This window comes from Macrobrachium nipponense, chromosome 21 (assembly GCF_015104395.2).
Source record: "Macrobrachium nipponense isolate FS-2020 chromosome 21, ASM1510439v2, whole genome shotgun sequence".
Classification (NCBI taxonomy): Eukaryota; Metazoa; Arthropoda; class Malacostraca; order Decapoda; family Palaemonidae; genus Macrobrachium; species Macrobrachium nipponense.
This window is the reverse complement of record NC_087212.1, coordinates 82,190,241-82,211,698: the sequence shown is the minus strand read 5'-3', so window position 1 is coordinate 82,211,698 and position 21,458 is coordinate 82,190,241. Positions and strand designations below refer to the sequence as shown.

General features: G+C 39.9%; 3 protein-coding genes across 3 annotated transcripts in view; all 3 read left to right on the top strand.

The window, feature by feature from the left end:
• Positions 1-19,936: 19,936 nt before the first annotated feature.
• On the top strand, positions 19,937-20,365 carry LOC135197544 (uncharacterized). The gene has a single exon (XM_064224604.1). The coding sequence runs from the start codon at positions 19,937-19,939 to the stop codon at positions 20,363-20,365; it is 429 nt and encodes a 142-aa protein (XP_064080674.1).
• A 266-nt stretch (positions 20,366-20,631) lies between these two features.
• Positions 20,632-21,069, top strand: LOC135197543 (uncharacterized). Its single transcript, XM_064224603.1, has one exon. The coding sequence runs from the start codon at positions 20,632-20,634 to the stop codon at positions 21,067-21,069; it is 438 nt and encodes a 145-aa protein (XP_064080673.1).
• Positions 21,070-21,194: 125 nt separating this feature from the next.
• LOC135197542 (uncharacterized) overlaps positions 21,195-21,458 on the top strand; it is a 615-nt gene continuing 351 nt past the window's right edge. Inside the window, exon 1 of the mRNA XM_064224601.1 lies at positions 21,195-21,458. This exon is cut by the window's right edge and continues 351 nt beyond it. Coding sequence (XP_064080671.1) covers positions 21,195-21,458 — 264 coding nt within the window.

The following is a 21,458-nucleotide window of genomic DNA, read 5'->3' as shown; positions in this document are numbered from 1 at the left end:
TTATACATTTCGTATTGGCAATTGACATTGCTACTCTGAGTTGAAAAGGGATTTTTTTAAATGTAAGGACCCGCTTCTTTACTTGGATAATTTAAATATGTTTTTGTTGATGTTCATCCTATCCTAAAGAAAGATATAATACCAATTCTTTAGGCAGATAACTTATTTGAGAAATCAATTGGGCTACAATGTTAAGCAAATATGTCGTTTTCTGATGCTTAATAATAATAAAAAAAACATTTAAGAATACTCTAAATCTCTTTCCCATAGCATAGGAAATGTTAGCAATGGATCTCTTCGAGAAATCTGATGATGATGCTTGACTGTGAACATAGTCTTCAGTCAGCATGATATCTAATTTGTTTTAAAAACAGGTTCATTTACTGCTCCACAGTAATGAAATATGGCCAAAACATTGAATAACCTATTTTGAAAAGATATGTTGCACATGATAAGATCTTTCATCTACTCAACTCTAAATAACTTAGGTAGCAAAGTTTTTTTCTTTTATGCAATAATTAACTTCAGCGAATGACATGGCGTCAGTAATATTTCTTTTAGAAAATTAATTAGATACATATTCCAAGGCTTAAGATATATAATTAAGTCAGAATTCCTTAAATAATAAAAATAGTAAAACTCAATCAATAGCCAGTGATATACAGATGGTTATAACTATTATTATTAAACAATAACAATGATCTTCCTTAATTTTGGTTATGAAAAAATCACTTTTCATATTAAAACGACCATTCTATAAAAGCAACGGATGACTTTTTTTTTCTCTCTGGAGAATTACCTGATACATACATTTCATATCAGTTCGTCCTCAAATATCTGTTTTTTTTTGGTAATCCTTGCCTTCTTACATAGGGATCGTAGTTGTCATTCAAGTTTGATATACAACGGCTATCCAACTTTTACTTATTATTCTCGGTTTTCTTTTTCTTTTTTTCATTAAATTCCTCATTCCATTCCCGTAATATTATTTTTGCAGGAATAAGCCATCCATCGCCCCTTGAGCGGTAGCTAATGAGGTACACTGATGTCATAAAGAACTTTCAGCTTTCGCAAACAACAGAAACTTCTGAGAAATACTCCAGCAATGCATCTCCTCCTGAAATAACGAAATAATCGCCTCAAATGCTAAGCGGTCCGTCATGAGCCCTCCTATGCGTCCTTCAGAAGCCTCCTGGTGGATCCAATATAAGTTCCTAATTACATTTACGACAAGTATAGCTATACACACACCCGGACGACATATGAAGGCACAAACGATCTTTAAACTTGAATAATGACCAAATGGTAACATGATTAATGGGTATCAAATGAACCTTAATTGCTCCAAACTTATTTAGGATATGTTGTGAAAATTTTTTTCTAAAAGTATCATACAACAAAAACTGGAACTTAGCATAAAAATCTAGTTTAGGAACATTAAAATTTGTAATTTTGAGGGAGAAGTACTTGTCTAGAAGCAAACGAAGTGTCTTAAAGACCAGTTCAGATGGGAAGCAGTTTTCTTTAAAATATTTGCATAAAAAGACGATCTCATCTTGGAACAGAAACCAATCAGAAATTAGCGTTAGAGGCCTGTGGAGGAGAGTAAAAACAGAATTAAATTTAAAGTTAAAAGAACAGAAACTATAAAAATTTGACCCTAAGCCCATAAACGTTCTTTTCATAAAAATCGTGGTGTTAGAAATATTATTTTGTCTTAAAACAAGGACGTCTAAAAAAGAAAGCTGATTTTCATTTTATTTTTCCAGGATAACTTAACGTTGGAATATTATACATTTATAACTCAAGAAGTGAATTAGCATCATAACTATCAATATAATTTTAAATAGGCTTTTTCCTAAACCCGACTCAGTTTTTAGTGGTTTTAACCGTACGTTTTTTAAGACTCTTTTGAGCTTGGCTGCGCTGGACACAGCCTTTATTTTCAACGGTAAGTTATACAAGCAGGTTGATGGCAACATTTTTATGTGCTCCCTGGAGGAGCACTTCTTAGATGACTGTACCTTAGCCTGCCGGCCCTTTTCTATGAGTTTATAAATATACAATATTCCAACGTTAAGTTTACCCTGGAAAAATAAAATGTGATTTTAGGACTAACGTGGGTTCGACTAAGCGATTACTAAAAGTCAGAGCTGATTCACATGTTTTCTTCAAACACTGCAAGAATTTTCTAAATAAGAAACTACCGGACTCCCCTTCCATAAGCACTGTTCCACGAAAGAAACTATATGCCAGTATTCCATACATCAAAGAAGGAATCTCAAGTCTGCAATTGAAAAACACTTTAATATGTTCCAAGTTATATAAATTCCAAAAAATCCCCTTACAATAAGATCACTTTTCAAATTTAAAAGACAGACTCTGCCCAATATTGCAATCTTCAGTCGTATATAAATATACTTGACCCAAATGCGATTTGGGGATTTACGTGGGTGCGACTAAACGATTGCTAAAAGTCAGAGCTGACTCACATAATGGTGTCAGTCATCGTACTGGCTGCAGAGTGTCCAATCCTGAATTTTATGATATCAGAAATCATGCAAAAACTTGTAAAACCACCATCAATTATACTGACTTCTCTGTCCTGGGCCAAACAAGCCATTTACACGAACTGCATATTTTAGAGTCGTTATTTATTAAGCAGTTAGTGCCCAAACTCATACACCTCCTCTTATAGTTGCATCTGGGTTGAACCAGCTTTCTTCGCTGCTTCTACCTTCTTTCCAAATCACTCAGTCTTCAGCTTTTTAGTCTAGCAGGTGCTTTTTAAATTGCTTCCATTTTATGTATGTTTTTTGTATATTTGTTGAAACTCAGAGTCAAAGTTATAATTTATGTATGCTTGTTGATGCCCAACGATTAACTGTAAATAATGTTCGTGTTGTCTTGTTATCGCGATGGTTAATGTTAAGGTTTGCCTGTGTGTAGTTTGCTGGTTCGAGTCTACACTCTGCCATGATAAAATTGTTTACTTGGTGTTGGGTTGTTTTAGCTAATTTATGCATAGTTATCGGTCACGTGAACTTTTTGGTAATCGAGTGTCTTCCTGTAAACAAATGAGGAAAGTTATCAGTTTTAAAAGAGATTTCATACAGAACGGATATAACGAATGTAACGAAAGTTAATATTTACTGAGGAATATTTGGACCGTTTGTTATAGGAACACAATTGTAAGTAAACGCCTATTATATTGTTTTAGAATACCGGATTCATCTTTTCCCATTTGTAAGCCTACATTGTATATAACGTATGTCTTTATATGAGCCTTAATTATATTGACTTTGTGTTTTAGCTTTTTGTAATTAGCCGTTATCATGCATAATTTACTTAATTAAGCTTTGCAAAAATTGTTTCAATCAGTCTTAAGTTATTTAACTAAATAATTTTGTATAAATTAGCATATTATTTATACGTTGATTTCTTTTTCATTTATCCATAGTAATTGAACCACATCACATCACATCACATCACTTCAAGTTACGCTGCATACGTCAAGTCTACATGTATAAACACCTAACAATATAACCATATCGATGTTAACGGCATGGATCTAATAAAGAACTATTATGTGCGTATCAAAATTGTGTTTCTCCATCATTCACGTTAAGCAATAAAGAAAGAACAGAAGCATTAACATCGTTCAATTAAATTGTTAAACTACCATCAACGACTCACGCTGAAATTCTATTATAACTCTTATACGTGAGCCTTAAGAAGTGGAATTACTGCCTGTTATAAACAACTACAGACAAGATGGAGGAGTCTGATGAGACTGTCCAGAATAGTGCTCCCGTCGAAAACTCGGGTACGACAGTTGATATTCGAACATTGAAAAATAAATTGAGATCATCACTTGCCAACGTAACGAAAAAACGCAATGAACTCACAGGCCTCATGTCAAATCCTGACAACCTGCACTTGGTGAAAATGAAAATGTTCTAGAGGAATATAACGAAGCTTTCGATAAGTACAGAAAAAACTTTAATTGTGTCATGGATAACATCTCAGACGAATTGGAGCAAGACCAGGAATTGTCCAGATATGAGACCAAGGAAATTAGCATTCTGCAATTCCGAAACCATACTGGTGAATGGATAGCCATAAACGAAAAACGACTTGAAGAAGACTTGAAGAGTCTTTTAAAACAGATCTTGGCAAAACGTTCTTCCCAACGGCCTTCTTCCCTTCCTTCTGGCAAATCGGCTATGTCCGAAAAGGTACGAGCCAAAGCACGCCTCGCCGAGTTGCTTGCCGAAAAAGAACTTGTGACAAAGAAAAGGAACAGGAGGCAAAGACGAAGAGATTCTATTGGATATCGAAATAGCCAAGATTCGAGCAAAAGCACGTGTTTTTGCAGAAACCGAAAATGGACATTGGCGATGACATGTTGGTAACAAGGACAATGAGACACATACCAGCATTATTGTGCAACGAGCCAACCATCAGGACGTGAATGTGTAAGAATTACATTATATTATAAACAGTGACCTGGGGTCATGCATTAGGAGGGTTCTAACGTGACCAAAGCAGACCTTAGATTTACGCCTATGCACTGTCTGCAGTAGCCTGATCTAGCTCTAAGCTTTGTCAACATTTTTATGTTATGATAACTTTGCACAACAACTTCCATGGGAAGCGGTTGACCTGTTAACCTACGCCGGAAACTTGTAACTTCCGAGCCGGCGAACTACGTATGTGTTTTTATATGAATTGCTGAGATAGCTAATGTTCCGCTATCGACGCGATGCTTTAGAATGGCAGTTCCACGCCGAATATCAAACATATCGGTCGTCCGACCGAGCTGCATCTCCTAGTATGGAGTTACAGAATAAAGTTGTTAACTTGTTCAACTAGCCTGTTTGAATCATCTCCTCTAGACAAGTAAGAACCTCTCTACTAAGATATCCAAGGTAGATGAGAGGAAACCCAACCAAAACATTACTTACGGATAACAGCCGTAAGGAAAAAACAAAAGTCTATCGCCAAGCGATAAGACATTAGAAGTGGTGGCAAGCGACTAAACGAAGAACATAATTAACGAGACCCATATCAGCCGACCGAAGGTCTACAAGAACTAACTTCCACCTTCAACATCAAACGAAACAGAGGAAACGGGATCTTCAATCACGCAACAGTTTATGAAGACGCAACTATGTCCTTCATCGAGAGGAATACAAGCATTTAACACTGACGTTTGAGCAACTGTTGTCACTTATCTTCGAGAATCTACACCGACAAGGGCGGCATCGAACATCGACGGAAGAAGAAAACAACACAGGAACATCACCCGTTCACGAGCAAGGACGGAGGCTGTGACGTCATCAATTCTTGGCCTTCCCAGAGCATCGTGCACCGAGAGAAGGCCGTGACGTCATCACGACTTCCGACGCGAGACGTGGACAGGAACTGTGACGTCATCCCATGTCAACAATCCTTCGCAATATAATCTGGAGCTAAGTACCATTTTTATCTATTCAGGTCTTTCCTCAGTGAAGTGTTGTTCATCAAGAGTCGATCGTCCAGTATTCTGGGGGTGAGTTGTTCGCCATATTAATCTTCCTTCATTACAGAACCTATCTTCAACTACGAGGTTCTCGCCGCAGATTAATTTTTTTTTCCTTTCTAGTTGTCATTAACCATTTCTTTGCAGGAATTCTCCGTATAATATTTATCATATTATCTGTATTTTTGTATCTTTTGGGGGATTTTCCTATTATTATAACACACTTATACAGTACATTGCTTATGCGTTTACGTAGTGGTCGAGTGTACTCTTATAGATATTTTGATAGGATTGCAAGGAATAGAAGTGATAAAGAAAAAAGTGAAAGCCGAAATGGCAACCACTCCGGCTGGCAACCCCAACGTGGTGACTCTCGTTAGCGCGAGGTCAGCGATAGTCCCTTTTCAAGGTAGGACGTCAATGGGTTCCTGCCTCAAAATGTTGAGGCATGGATCTCATCTGTAGACGCTCATTTCAAATGCAAAAAGCATCACAGACCCAGCAGTACAATTACAGAGGCCAAGAGCTCGTAGACTTTGCGAAAGGCGACGCAAGTGCGTATCTAAGGGGGGTTTCTTTCCAAGAAGCGCTTACATGGACGAGTTCAAATAGGTTACGTGCCGTGTATGGGGGTGAAGAGGCTTTAGATGTAGTATTGGCATGAGAAATATCCTTAACCAAGCCTCCATGACTCAGCTCAATGTTGTAGAGCGGACGGCGCTAATTGCCGACCGGCTAAATGAATATCAGGATAGTTTATGTAACTCCGGGTGGGTTGCGGGTGCTAAAATCAAAGTGAAAGATTTTATCCGTTTGATCTACCTTACGTCTATCACTGTAATGTTTTGCCTGAAGCGTTAGTACGGTGTTTTGATAAAAAATTGCAGCCCGACAGTACGGAATTAGACTGTGTATAAACAAATCAAAAAACACATGTCTAAATGTACCGACCTAGATCCTTCGCTCATTCAAGTTTTGCAAAAAATGAGAACAAGCCACAACAAGTAAATGTGGTACATAATAATAATCAAGTTGCAGGGATGGTTTGTTATAACTGTAAACGACCAGGTTCACATGATTTCAGACTGTCGGACGCGTTTTTGTTCAATACACAATAGTTCAACTCATTCATATAAACCGTTGCTACTCGAGGAATCAACAGCCACAAACGCTACAAACACGCAACCAGTTGCTAGTGCAAATAAAAAGAAGGGTCCTCAGTACTATAAGAAGAAACAACCAACGGAAATTCTGCACAACAGCAGAAAACAAAACAAATCGTGCTTCAGGTACCTCTGTTCCTGGGCCGTCTAGCCAGGAACTCGCAAGGGCAAGCGAATTTTCCAGGGTGTGATAAACAAAACAAAATACCACGTAGTTCACTCAAGGGGGGAGAAGGGCGATGTTGGGTCAATAACAACAAAATCTTTTGTATCAAATAATCAGTTTCTCATTATCAGATCATTGTGAGGATTCAATTGATTTTCCTATGAAAACACACGGCGAATCAAAAAAAAAAAATCTGTGCAGGTTCCCGTAGATTGCAACAATTCATGCAATTATTAGTCAAAACGAGTTGCGACCACCTTACATGCAGTAAATTTGGACCATAAGTCATTCACTTTGTTCTTTGATTCTGGTAGTCCACGTAATATAATGGATTTAGGACTCATCATTTACTCTTTTCAAATTCCCTATAGAAAAGTCCGAATAAGGCTCTCAGGCATTGGGAATAATGAATTAAATGTTGTGGGCGTAACTCATGTACAGTACAAGGTCGGTAAGCGCACGTTAGCGATACCTTTGTCGTTGTACAAAACATTAATATGTATCCCGCAGTAATTATCGGATACCCGTCTAGGGGCACTCAAAATATTATCTTAGCACCTGCAAAACACGGCGTGTATATCAAAGGGAAATTCTATAGGTCTTCTAATACCCTAAAATCTGTTTTAGATAATAAAGAGACAGACAGAGTTGTCACTTACATTACGGAACCAATCACCTGTCTCATGAACCAAGAATAATACAGGCAAACCCAACAGAACTCTCGCTCGCCACCCGTAATATCAGCTTGCACGCAAACTCTCGAACCTAACGTAACTTCAAATATATTAGTGCGTGTAAAAAGACCTTGCAGGATCTGAACATTAATCCTTTCCGAAACTCTGACACGGATTATCCGTCACACAAGCCGTTTATACCGTCGGCTCACAACAGCAATGTAATATCGAAGTCTGTAATCATTTGAATACCACTTTAGTAATCCACAAAAATCACATCTTGGATGCCGAAGTTTATAAACATCGCATTCTTACCGTAGCTGAGATAAATCACGCTCAATCAGTCGCGGATGAAACCCTTTTGCAATCTATAAAGAACAAAATCAATAAAGATATTCAAGAAGAAGAAATTCAGCAGAAATTTTTGAATCTGTTAACTAAATATCATGATGTTTTTTCCACTACGGATGGAACCTTAGGAAAAACGGGATGTCATAGAGCATCAAATCAGGCTCAAGGACAAACAGAAAGTAATCTATGTACCTTCGTACGACTTCCTATGAATTTCAGATGAGATAACAGAGGAAGTAGGTAAATGTTAAAGGAAGGAGTCATTAGGAAATCAAACAGCCCTTATAATTTTCCGTTAATAGTAGTACCGAAAAAAGATCGAACTTGGCGGATATGCGTAGATTTTCGTCGTTTAAATGAAGAAAACAATCCCTGACAGATTCCCAGTACCATGTACCGATGATATCCTAATCTTTACTAGGCCAGAATAAATATTTCACAGCCTAGACTTACTAAAAGGATTTTCATCAGATTCCGATGGAACAAGAAAGTATCCCATACACTGCCTTCAGCACCAAGCCAGGGGACATTATGAATTTTGCGTATGCCTTTGGTTTACGTTGTGCTCCTATAACTTTTACTCGTATGATAAACGTCGTGTTTTGGAGACTTGTTGGGAGAATATCCTACATGCCTACATGGATGACTTAGTAATCTTTTCCAACACATTAGAAGAGCATTTACGTAAAATTGGAGTTAGTGTTACAAAGTTAAGGCAGCATAATTTAAGGGTAAAGATAAGTAAGTGTGAATTTTTTAAAACAGAACTAGTCTATCTAGGTTTCACGGTTTCTAGTGAAGGTCTTAAAGTCGTCCACGATAAGGTGTCGGCTATCCGTAACTTTCCGATACCTATTAACGTCAAGGGAATACAGCAATTTTTGGGTGCAGCGGATACTATCGCGCTTCATCCGCAATTACTCAATCATAGCCGCTCCCCTAACCGATCTTATAAAAAAGGGCGTAGATTTCGTATGGTCTGAAATTCATCAACAGGCGTTCGATAAATTGAAAGATGAACTGTGTAGTTCTCCTATCTTGAAATTTCCTGACTTCAATAAGGAATTTTTCATAGCAACAGACGCCTCAGACCTAGGAGTAGGTGGGTATTGCTTCAACAATATGATAGACAGTTTTTCCCTATAGCTTTTTATTCACGTAAACTGAGACCTTCGAAAGTAAATATGCAGTAATAGACAAGGAAGGGATCGCTATTGTTAATCAACTAAAGTGCACTTTAAATTCATAATTTACGTTATCCGTCAAGGTTCTCACTGATCATAGCCCCTAACCGACTTCTTTAAAGGCTTTAGTCACAGCCCCAAGCGAACTCGGTGGCACATGATCATCAGGACTTTGGCGCGGATCGGGTATTTACCTGGGAAAGCAAATATCATTGCTGACGCATTATCACGCAACCCCTCTTCATCTTGTACCGAGCCATTAGCTGAATTAATAGATATCTCAACCTCCATGACCCGTTGTTTTAAAACTATATCCGAACAGGAAGATCTGGGCTGGAGTGCTGAACTATTACAGACGAACAAAGAAAGATCCGCAAATAGAAAAAAAATCATCATTGCGTTAAACGGGAATCCCGAAGGAAAAAGAATACCTAAAGTAATATGCAGCAGAATTATATCCTACAGGAAAATATCCTGTGTAGATCCGTGACGAGGAAAACCCGCAACACACCGCAGTTGAATAACAACCAGGTGGTGGTGCCTATCTCACTCATACCCACTGTCTTAAAGTGGTTGCATGAAAATCCACTGCACGGACATCCTGGGTTATACCTTGATGTCACAGAAAGCAAATCCTTATTTTATTGGATACGATGCTTAGAGATATAAAAAAGCACATAGCAAATTGTCGCACTTGTCAAGAATACAAAGGGCACACGAAGACACCTGTCAGCCTAGGGGCTTACCCCGTGCCAAATCAACCCTTTGAAAGAGTACATTTAGATTTATTAACAGGATTTTTCACGAGGTCAGACAGAGGAAATAAGCACCTCCTAGTAATTATAGACGCTTTGACTCGATATACAGAACTTATAGCGCTTAAAACAAAAACCGCGGTTGAGTGCGCTAGGAAGTTTTACGAGTGCTACATTTGTAAACATGGAATTCCACACATCATTATCTCAGACTCGGGCGGGGAGTTCAATAATCATTTCCTTAACTCCTTGTGCGAATTCCTTAGTATAAAGAAAGTCAATACCATGATCTATCACCCAGAGTCTAATGGGCTAGTGAAAGGGCAAATCGTAAGGTTTTAAAAACAGTTTTAAGGGTCACCTTAGGGGGGGCAGATCCCAACTGGGACATTGGCCATACCTGCGGGTACTAAGCACACTTAATCACTCGTATCACGTGTCTATTAAAATGACACCGCACGAGGCACTGTACGGTATCCCGGCCCGAACGCCTTTTCACATCTTAAAGCCTACAACTAATTTATCAAATCCTCTAAAGGATGTTATGGATGCAAGCATAAGTCGATATAATATAATTCGTAAGAATTTAGAAGAAGCACAGATAATAATGAAAAAAAATCATGATAAAATAGCTAAGCCAACTAGAACATATGCCGTGGGCGATCAGGTATACATACAAGTATACGTACGTAAAGGTTTGAACTATAAACTGACACCTAAGTTTGAAGGCCCGTTTAACATTTTAGAAAATTTAACGGCCAATAGAGTTAGGGTTCAAAAATGTATCCAAACCCACTGATGTGAGAATAGTCCCATTGGCACATATCAGAATCTAAAGAAAGGTAGATGGAGTGAGAGAAAATGTTGTATTTATGAAACTTGTATAATAATTTAATATATATATATCTATTAATCATATTGTATGTAAACCTATTCTTTTACGCGAGTTATTACATCTGTTTTTACTCATTGCAGGAGGTTTTCAAAAATGAATCTGTTATTGTTAGAGTGATATTGTGTATTCAGACATCTTTGTTGTATGGAAAGAGCGCTAGGACTAAAGACATAGAATTTAATCATGGCTCGATTATCGAGAGAATCGATGATGTATTCATCGTTGTCAAGTAATATTATTATCGAAGTAGATATGCATGCTATTTTCTTACCTGAAGATGACGTCCTTAACTTAAAGAATGACCTGATGAGGTTTGGTATTTCCCTTAAGGAAATGCATGAACGTAATTTTCATGCTAACTCAGAGATTTCACTAGCTCAAACAACAAGCGTCGCAGAAATGTTGTCTTATGACATACAAAATAAAACCGCCGAGGCAGAAGAACTCGCTCGTGACCTGCTGATGTGGTCTGTGCGGCACAATACTCTTGAACGCCGCACCCGCTTATTCTAGCTGGACTAAACATCTTAGGATCAGTTTGCGAATCTAGGCTTAGGAATCTCAAATCGCCTCAAGATAAATAATCAAAATAAAAGAATTGAGTTTTTGCAACACAAAACGGAACTGGCCTTATCAGAACTTCGCAGCCAGTTATCTTCGATCAATCAAATAATGAATATCGTTAATGAACATCAAATATATCGATCAGGTCATGGAAGTTCAACATTTGCTGGCTACTTTAGCTTACTATAGTTCGAAAATAGATCATATCCGTGTGAAAATATCACATTTTATGAAAAGTCAAAAGATTACGTAGGAAGCAATTACGTTAGCAACAAAGGGTGTGTTATCTCCTCACCTCATGCCCTATTAAAGATTTGACGTTAACTTTGGAAAACGGGGGAGACGGGAGAAGCTAGGTTATATTCCTTTATTGGATGCCCATAAAGTAGAATTCTATTATAGCCTAATATCAGTCAGCGTTGAAAATTATAGAATTATGATCACGATTCCTTTTGATTCTTCCGATGCTTGGCAATCATACAAAATAGCAACCGTTTCACCTACTTTTATGACGAATAACTCAAATCCAGTAATATCCAATGTAACAGGGCATGTACTGATTTCTTCTGATAAGAAATCATTTACAGTCATTAAAGACTTAGATAAACTCACTCACTGTTCAGAAGCCATGAATAATAAAATTTGTACAGCTGACTCTTTTGAATTCTATCCTATATCAACGGATTCATGTGAGTTAGACATAGTGCTAAACGGTCTCTCTCCCATACAAGCGTCAAGGTTGTCTGGGGAAATTTATCCCTTTTACGGTAATAAATTCAATTACAGGATGAATAATGGTTCCTGGATCCGTTATGATAAGGCCGGATTCGACGTCGTGTGTCCGGACACATCCACCGCCCAGCCCCTATCTTCGTAGCAGCCGATGTTGTACGGGACATCTACAAATTTAATACCGTCAGAGGGGTCAACACGATAATACGTGAGAAGCGTATTTCGCGAACTACACGTGGGCTACAACAATCATCCCATCACTACCTCTCCCATACAACGCGCGAGTAGCTCCTCGTCTGACGCAACTGCTGAGATGGCCCACGCTCATCGACTTTATGCAGGTGGAGAACATCTTCGCTACTACATTCTGCTAGCCGTTTTCTGTTCAGGTGTGACGGCCATATTGGTTATCGCCGTCAACATCTTTGCTTGGCGTAGGCTGAGGGCTAAACAGAAGGATCTCCAAGGGAACGTAACTGGCCCGTCTGGATGACGTAACCGGTTAAACTCAAGTCGTTTGCGTTTAGGGCCGCCTGAACCTGGCCACTTCAGTTCGTGCCTAGGGAATTGTCTGGAATTGTGTTGTGTGAAAAGCGGTCCGTATGCTGGCAACAATGTAGGACAAGAAAGACTCACGCCTTTGCATTTGAACAGTTAAAGTATCTCCAGGGCACCTAATAAATCATTATAGCCCAATATTATACATTAATATATTCCTAAAGGTATTTTCGGGCACCTAATAAAATATCAGCCCTATATATTGAATTTCTGCAGAATTACATTGTTATACTATTATACAATTATATTTATAAAGTGTGACAAGTACTCTTTAACAATTATCCATGATCATGCTATAATCATTATTTTAGTAACCATTATTCTAATCAGTTACATGTTATCATATTAATCATGTATACATGTTTTGATTTTTACCATTTTATTATTTTGGGTACATAATCATTATTATTACCAAACATGGATCTATATTTTCCATGCATTTATCTTTGTTTATGAATATGTCAACAAGGGTATGTAACAGAACCTTTTTGTGCATTTAATCACTTAGTATGTTACGAGCACGCTCCTATGAACAATGTTTAAAGTAATTTTTTTTTGTTATTCAAGGCTTGAATAGGTAGCAGACCGAGCCTAATGTAAGAATTACATTATATATATAAACCAGTGACCTGGGGTCATGGCATTAGGAGGGTTCTACGTGACCAAAGCAGACCTTAGATTACGCTATGCACTGTCTGCAGTAGCCTGATCTAGCTCTAAGCTTTGTCAACATTTTTATGTTATGATAACTTTGCACAACAACTTCCATGGGAAGCGGTTGACCTGTTAACCTACGCCGGAAACTTGTAACTTCCGAGCCGGCGAACTACGTATGTGTTTTTATATGAATTGCTGAGATAGCTAATGTTCCGCTATCGACGCGATGCTTTAGAATGGCAGTTCCACGCCGAATATCAAACATATCGGTCGTCCGACCGAGCTGCATCTCCTAGTATGAGTTACAGAATAAAGTTTGGTTAACTTGGTTAAACTAGCCTGTTTGAATCATCTCCTCTAGACAAGTAAGAACCTCTCTACTAAGATATCCAAGGAGATGAGAGGAACCAAACATTACTTACGGATAACAGCCGTAAGGAAAAAACAAAAAGTCTATCGCCAAGCGATAAGACATTAGAAATGTTATGGTCACTGGACCTAGTGTAGCTGCCCCTGGAATTTGTGTGAGTGAAGGTGCTAACGGCGGCAATATGGATAACCAGGTTATACTTCCTGTCACCAGGAAATAGTGGCCAGCTTACCCAGTCTAAATCCCAGCACTACACAAGAATTTGTTCCCAGAAATTCTTCAGAGACTGGTACTAACACTTGTGCACCTCCGGTCAACGCTTCGAATGCCACGTCATCAACGTTTCCAAATCAAGAACATTATACGTATCCGCCTGTAAATACACCTGTGAACAGTAACTTTGGTGCACCCTATCCACTGCCTAATTCGCCTCCAGTTAACACCATACAGCAACAGATTAGTGGTATTGCCACAGCTCTAGCTTTGCCTGCACCGGAAGTTCCCAAGTTTACCGGTGATCTTCTGGAATACAGTGACTTCATACTGGCGTTTGACACCAGGATCTCCTCTAGAACAGCCAGTAGCAGTGACAGACTTTATTACCTTCTACAGCATACCGACGGTGAACCTAAGGACCTCATCAGCAGCTGTATATACATGCAGGTAGACCAAGCTATAGTCAGGCAAGACAGTTGCTACAACAAGAGAATGGTGATCCTTACAAAGTATCCCTGGTATACTTGAAACAACTAAATGAGTGGAAGCCGATAAAACCAGACGAAGGGAAAGTGTCTGAAAAGATATTCGCATTACTTGCTAAAATGCTTCAGCACCATGCAAACTTACTCACCTAGCTGTTCTTGATCATGCACCGAACCTGCAGGTGGTGGTCCAGAAATTGCTAAGTTATCTCCAGAATAAATGGCGCGAAAAAGCCACAAACCGCAGACTCCTCGAGAACAGGTCTTCGTGCTTTGGTGACATTGTCCAGTTTGTTATTAACGCAGCAGAGTGTGTCAATGACCCAGTGTTTGGCAAGGAAACCACTCTCACCTGGGATGACGAAGTGCTGATGATCACCAGCGACGTTTCAAACAATGGATTAGCGAAAGCCCCGAACCTTCAGAAGATAACTATCCCGAGGTGTCTAAAGTTACCACAGCAAGCAAAAGATACAGCGTTTCAGATGCATGTTTTCTCAGATGCCAGTACATCTGGGTATGGCGCTGTTGCATACCTAACCTCAAACGAGGGTGGATGTTCGAAAACTTCATTTCTCATCGGAAAAGCAAGGGTTGCTCCATTGAAAGCAACATCTATCCCACGGCTTGAACTCACAGCGGCTGCTGTAGCTGTCAAATTTTAGGACAGAAAATGACCCTTGAGCTTGATCTCATCTCACGAAATCTGCTATTACACAGATTCAACAACAGTCCTTTATTACATCAGAGGCTGAGAGAAAGCTTTTCCAGTGTTTGTGGCCAACAGAGTCCGTCAAATAAGAGACTTCAGCAACGCTAACCAGTGGAAGTACGTTAGCACTGATTTGAACCCAGAAGATGTTGCATCACGTGGAGTAGGTTCTGTGATATCTTCAGACATGACCTCATTGGCTGGAAGGTCCGGATTCTGAATATGCCGGCTTCAGAATGCCTGCAAAGATGCATCCTATCAGCGAAACCGCAGGTTATAGAAGACTACGTTATGTCTTTAGCTACTACTGCTACATCAGAAGAAGGCTCACCGTTTATGTCTTTAATCACCCATTTCTCCAGGTGGGAGAGACTGAAGAGAGCAGTAGCAGTATTCATAGCATTTTTGGCTTTCTTACAAAACAAAGAACAAACTATAAATTTAAGGACCACACAGATCATGCAAAAGGCTGAAAAGGCAATAGTTTGCTTTATACAAAAGATCACCTTTGCAAACGAGGTCGAGAATTTCAAGAAAACAACCACGAAAGAAGACAAGAGAGAACACTCTCTACCAAAAACAAGTAAGATATTCTGTCTCGACCCCAGTGCTCATCGACGGAACTCTGTGAGTGGGAGGACACCTCTCGAAAGCCGCAATGGACTCTGACGTGAAAACACCAATGCTACTGCACAACACTCGCACGTCACGACTCTAATCGTACGAGATGCTCATGAGAAACTCGGCCATGCTGGTAGAAATCACACCATTGCAGCAATTAGAGAACGCTTTTGGATTGTTTTCAAATCAACTCTGCTGTCCGACGTCACTCCACAAATGCATAACGTGTAGAAAAATAAGAAGCCATGCCAAGAGCAAAAATGTCAGACTTACCTCAAGATCGTCTCGAGCCAGTCACACCATTTCATTCCAGGCGTAGACTTCTTCGGGCCGTTCATATAAAAGAGGGACGCAAGGAGGGCTCAAACGTTACGGCATCATATTCACCTGTCTTGTCAGTCGCTCCATTCATCTGGAAGCTGCTAACAGTCTCGAAACAGATTCCTTTATTCACTGCTTGCAACGCTTCATAGGCCGCAGAGGTACTGTACAAAAAATCCAATGCGACAACGGGTCCAACTTCATCGGAACACGGAATGAACTGAACAAGGCTTGGTCAGATCTGAACCCAAACAAAATCCAAAACAAAAAACTACTGTTACATGAATATCGACTGAAACTCAAACAACCCCCCTATGCATCGCACATGGGCGGCGTATGGTGGGAGCGCCAGATCCGTACCATTCGGAAAAGTTCTATCTGCGCTATTCTACAACCACGGGACTCGCCTTGATGACGAATCATTCCGCACGCTTCTCTGCGAGGTAGAATATATTGTGAACTCAAGACCGATCACGACCTGTTCTGATGATCCTGATGACATGGAACCACTAAGTCTGAGTCAGATCCTCCACATGAAGTCACCCAAGAGGTTAATCCGGGACCTTCGCAACCAGAAATATGTACTCGAGAAAAAGGTGCGTAGAGTACAATATTTGTCGGACTTGTTCTGGAGCAGATGGAAAAGGGAGTACATAGTCAGCCTGCCAGCAACGCCCCAAATGGAACGAAAAAACCAACAACGAAATACACGGGAAGGTGACATCGTGCTCCTGAAAGACGAGAACACGCCAAGACTTCACTGGCTCCTAGCACGTGTAACAGAGGTGCTGCCAGACTCCAGAGGTGTTGTGAGAAGCGTCAAACTTCGAACCCAATCTTCTGAACTGCACAGACCAGTGAGCAAGCTCGTACTCTTACTTCCAAAAGAAGATCAAGTGTTATAGAATATTACCCAGAGACACTATAGACATTGATATTTCTAGTTCATATCTGTTTGTCAAACTCATTTTTTTTTTATTTTGTTGTGTTTATCGTTTTAATGTCGTTCTTTAAGCTTGGTTTATTCATGTTCTATTCACGTATTGTAGTATGAAATGAAATATTAGTTGTGCATCCTATATTTTTTTTGTAAATCATATGATTTAGAGGTCGAGTAATGTTGATGCCCAACGATTAACTGTAAATAATGTTCGTGTTGTCTTTTTATCGCGATGGTTAATGTTAAGGTTTGCTGTGTGGTAGTTTTGCTGGTTCGAGTCTACACTCTGCATGATAATTGTTTACTTGGTGTTGGGTGTTTTAGCTAATTTATGCATAGTTATCGGTCACGTGAACTTTTTGGTAATCGAGTCGTCTTCCTGTAAACAATGAAGGAAAGTTATCAGTTTTTAAAAGAAGATTTCATACAGAACGGATATAACGAATGTAACGAAAGTTAATATTACTGAGGAATATTTGGACCGTTTGTTATAGGAACACAATTGTAAGTAAACGCCTATTATGTTTTAGAATACCGGATTCATCTTTTCCCATTTGTAAGCCTACATTGTATATAACGTATGTCTTTATATGAGCCTTAATTATATTTGACTTTGTGTTTTAGCTTTTGTAATTAGCCGTTATACATGCAATAATTACTTAATTAAGCTTTGCATATTGTTTCAATCAGTCTTAGTTATTTAACTTAATAATTTTGTATAAATTAGCATTTATTTATACGTTGAGTTTCTTTCATTTATCCATAGTAATTGAAACCACATACATCACATCACATCACTTCAAGTTACGCTGCATACGTCAAGGTATACATGTATACACCTAACAATATAACCATATCGATGGTAACGGCATGGATCTAATAAGAACTATTATGTGCGTATCAAAATTGTGTTTCTCCATCATTCACGTTAAGCAATAGAAGAACAGTGCATTAACATCGTTCAATTAAATTGTTAAACTACCATCAACGACTCACGCTGAAATTCTATTATAACTCTTATACGTGAGCCTTAAGAAGTGGAATTACTGCCTGTTATAAACAACTACAGACAAGATGGAGGAGTCTGATGAGACTGTCCAGAATAGTGCTCCCGTCGAAAACTCGGGTACGACAGTTGATATTCGAACATTGAAAAATAAATTGAGATCATCACTTGCCAACGTAACGAAAAAAACGCAATGAACTCACAGGCCTCATGTCAAATCCTGACAACCTGCACTTGGTGAAAATGTGTCTAGAGGAATATAACGAAGCTTTCGATAAGTACAAAAAAAACTTTAATTGTGTCATGGATAACATCTCAGACGAATTGGAGCAAGACCAGGAATTGTCCAGATATGAGACCAAGGAAATTAGCATTCTGCAATTCCGAAACCATACTGGTGAATGGATAGCCATAAACGAAAAACGACTTGAAGAAGACTTGAAGAGTCTTTTAAACAGATCTGGTTCAAAACGTTCTTCCCAACGGCCTTCTTCCCTTCCTTCTGGCAAATCGGGCTATGTCCGAAAAGGTACGAGCCAAAGCACGCCTCGCCGAGTTGCTTGCCCCGAAAAGAACTTGTGGCAAAGAAAAAGGAACAGGAGGCAAAGACAGAAGAGATTCTATTGGATATCGAAATAGCCAAGATTCGAGCAAAAGCACGTGTTTTTGCAGAAACCGAAAATGACATTGGCGATGACAATGTTGGTAACAAGGACAATGAGACACATACCAGCATTATTGTGCAACGAGCCAACCATCAGGACGTGAATGTTATGGTCAATGTACCTGTGTAGCGCCCCTGGAATTTGTGTGAGTGAAGGTGCTAACGGCGGCAATATGGATAACCCAGGTTTTTAGGTTACTTCCTGTCACCCAGGAAAATAGTGCCAGCTTACCCAGTCTAAATCCCAGCACTACACAAGAATTTGTTCCCAGAAATTCTTCAGAGACTGGTACTAACACTTGTGCACCTCCGGTCAACGCTTCGAATGCCACGTCATCAACGTTTCCAAATCAAGAACTTATACGTATCCGCCTGTAAATACACCTGTGAACAGTAACTTTGGTGCACCTATCCACTGCCTAATTCGCCTCCAGTTAACACCATACAGCACAGATTAGTGGTATTGCCACAGCTCTAGCTTTGCCTGCACCGGAAGTTCCCAAGTTTACCGGTGATCTTCTGGAATACAGTGACTTCATACTGGCGTTTGACACAGGATCTCCTCTAGAACAGCCAGTAGCAGTGACAGACTTTATTACCTTCTACAGCATACCGACGGTGAACCTAAGGACCTCATCAGCAGCTGTATATACATGCAGGTAGACCAAGGCTATAGTCAGGCAAGACAGTTGCTACAACAAGAGAATGGTGATCCTTACAAAGTATCCCTGGTATACTTGAAACAACTAAATGAGTGGAAGCCGATAAAACCAGACGAAGGGAAATGTCTGAAAAGATATTCGCATTACTTGCTAAAATGCTTCAGCACCATGCAAACACTTACTCACCTAGCTGTTCTTGATCATGCACCGAACCTGCAGGTGGTGGTCCAGAAATTGCTAAGTTATCTCCAGAATAAATGGCGCGAAAAAGCCACAAACCGCAGACTCCTCGAGAACAGGTCTTCGTGCTTTGGTGACATTGTCCAGTTTGTTATTAACGCAGCAGAGTGTGTCAATGACCCAGTGTTTGGCAAGGAAACCACTCTCACCTGGGATGACGAAGTGCCTGATGATCACCAGCGACGTTTCAAACAATGGATTAGCGAAGCCCCGAACCTTCAGAAGATAACTATCCCGAGGTGTCCTAAAAGTACCACAGCAAGGCAAAAGATACAGCGTTTTGCAGATGCATGTTTTCTCAGATGCCAGTACATCTGGGTATGGCGCTGTTGCATACCTCAAGCCTCAAACCGAGGGTGGAATGTTCGAAAACTTCATTTCTCATCGGAAAAGCAAGGGTTGCTCCATTGAAAGCAACATCTATCCCACGGCTTGAACTCACAGCGGCTGCTGTAGCTGTAAATTTAGGACAGAAAATGACCCTTGAGCTTGATCTCCATCTCAACGAAATCTGCTATTACACAGATTCAACAACAGTCCTTTATTACATCAGAGCTGAGAGAAAGCTTTTTCCAGTGTTTGTGGCCAACAGAGTCCGTCAAATAAGAGACTTCAGCAACGCTAACCAGTGGAAGTACGTTAGCACTGATTTGAACCCAGAAGATGTTGCATCACGTGGAGTAGGTTCTGTGATATCTTCAGACATGACTCATTGGCTGGAAGGTCCGGATTTCTTGAATATGCCGGCTTCAGAATGCCCTGCAAAGATGCATCCTATCAGCGAACCGCAGGTTATAGAAGACTACGTTATGTCTTTAGCTACTACTGCTACATCAGAAGAAGGCTCACCGTTTATGTCTTTAATCACCCATTTCTCCAGGTGGGTAGGACTGAAGAGGCAGTAGCAGTATTCATAGCATTTTGGCTTTCTTACAAAACAAAGAACAAACTATATTTAAGGACCACACAGATCATGCAAAAGGCTGAAAAGGCAATAGTTTGCTTTATACAAAAGATCACCTTTGCAAACGAGGTCGAGAATTTCAAGAAAACAACCACGAAAGAAGACAAGAGAGAACACTCTCTACCAAAAACAAGTAAGATATTCTGTCTCGACCCAGTGCTCATCGACGGAACTCTGTGAGTGGGAGGACACCTCTCGAAAGCCGCAATGGACTCTGACGTGAAACATCCAATGCTACTGCCACAACACTCGCACGTCACGACTCTAATCGTACGAGATGCTCATGAGAAACTCGGCCATGCTGGTAGAAATCACACCATTGCAGCAATTAGAGAACGCTTTTGGATTGTTTCAATCAACTCTGCTGTCCGACGTCAACTCCACAAATGCATAACGTGTAGAAAAATAAGAAAGCCATGCCAAGAGCAAAAAATGTCAGACTTACCTCAAGATCGTCTCGAGCCAGCTCCACCATTTACATTCACAGGCGTAGACTTCTTCGGGCCGTTCATTATAAAAGAGGGACGCAAGGAGCTCAAACGTTACGGCGTCATATTCACCTGTCTTGTCAGTCGCTCCATTCATCTGGAAGCTGCTAACAGTCTCGAAACAGATTCCTTTATCACTGCTTGCAACGCTTCATAGGCCGCAGAGGTACGGTACAAAAAATCCAATGCGACAACGGGTCCAACTTCATCGGAACACGGAATGAACTGAACAAGGCTTGGTCAGATCTGAACCAAAACAAAATCCAAAACAAACTACTGTACATGAATATCGACTGGAAACTCAACCCACCTATGGCATCGCACATGGGCGGCGTATGGGAGCGCCAGATCCGTACCATTCGGAAAGTTCTATCTGCGCTATTCTACAACCACGGGACTCGCCTTGATGACGAATCATTCCGCACGCTTCTCTGCGAGGTAGAATATATTGTGAACTCAAGACCGATCACGACCTGTTCTGATGATCCTGATGACATGGAACCACTAAGTCTGAGTCAGATCCTCCACATGAAGTCACCCAAGAGG

Bases quoted from the DNA above. Each gene is read 5' to 3' on its own strand.
- LOC135197544 (XM_064224604.1), top strand. From the start codon at position 19,937: ATGACCCTTGAGCTTGATCTCCATCTCAACGAAATCTGCTATTACACA.
- LOC135197543 (XM_064224603.1), top strand. From the start codon at position 20,632: ATGGACTCTGACGTGAAACATCCAATGCTACTGCCACAACACTCGCAC.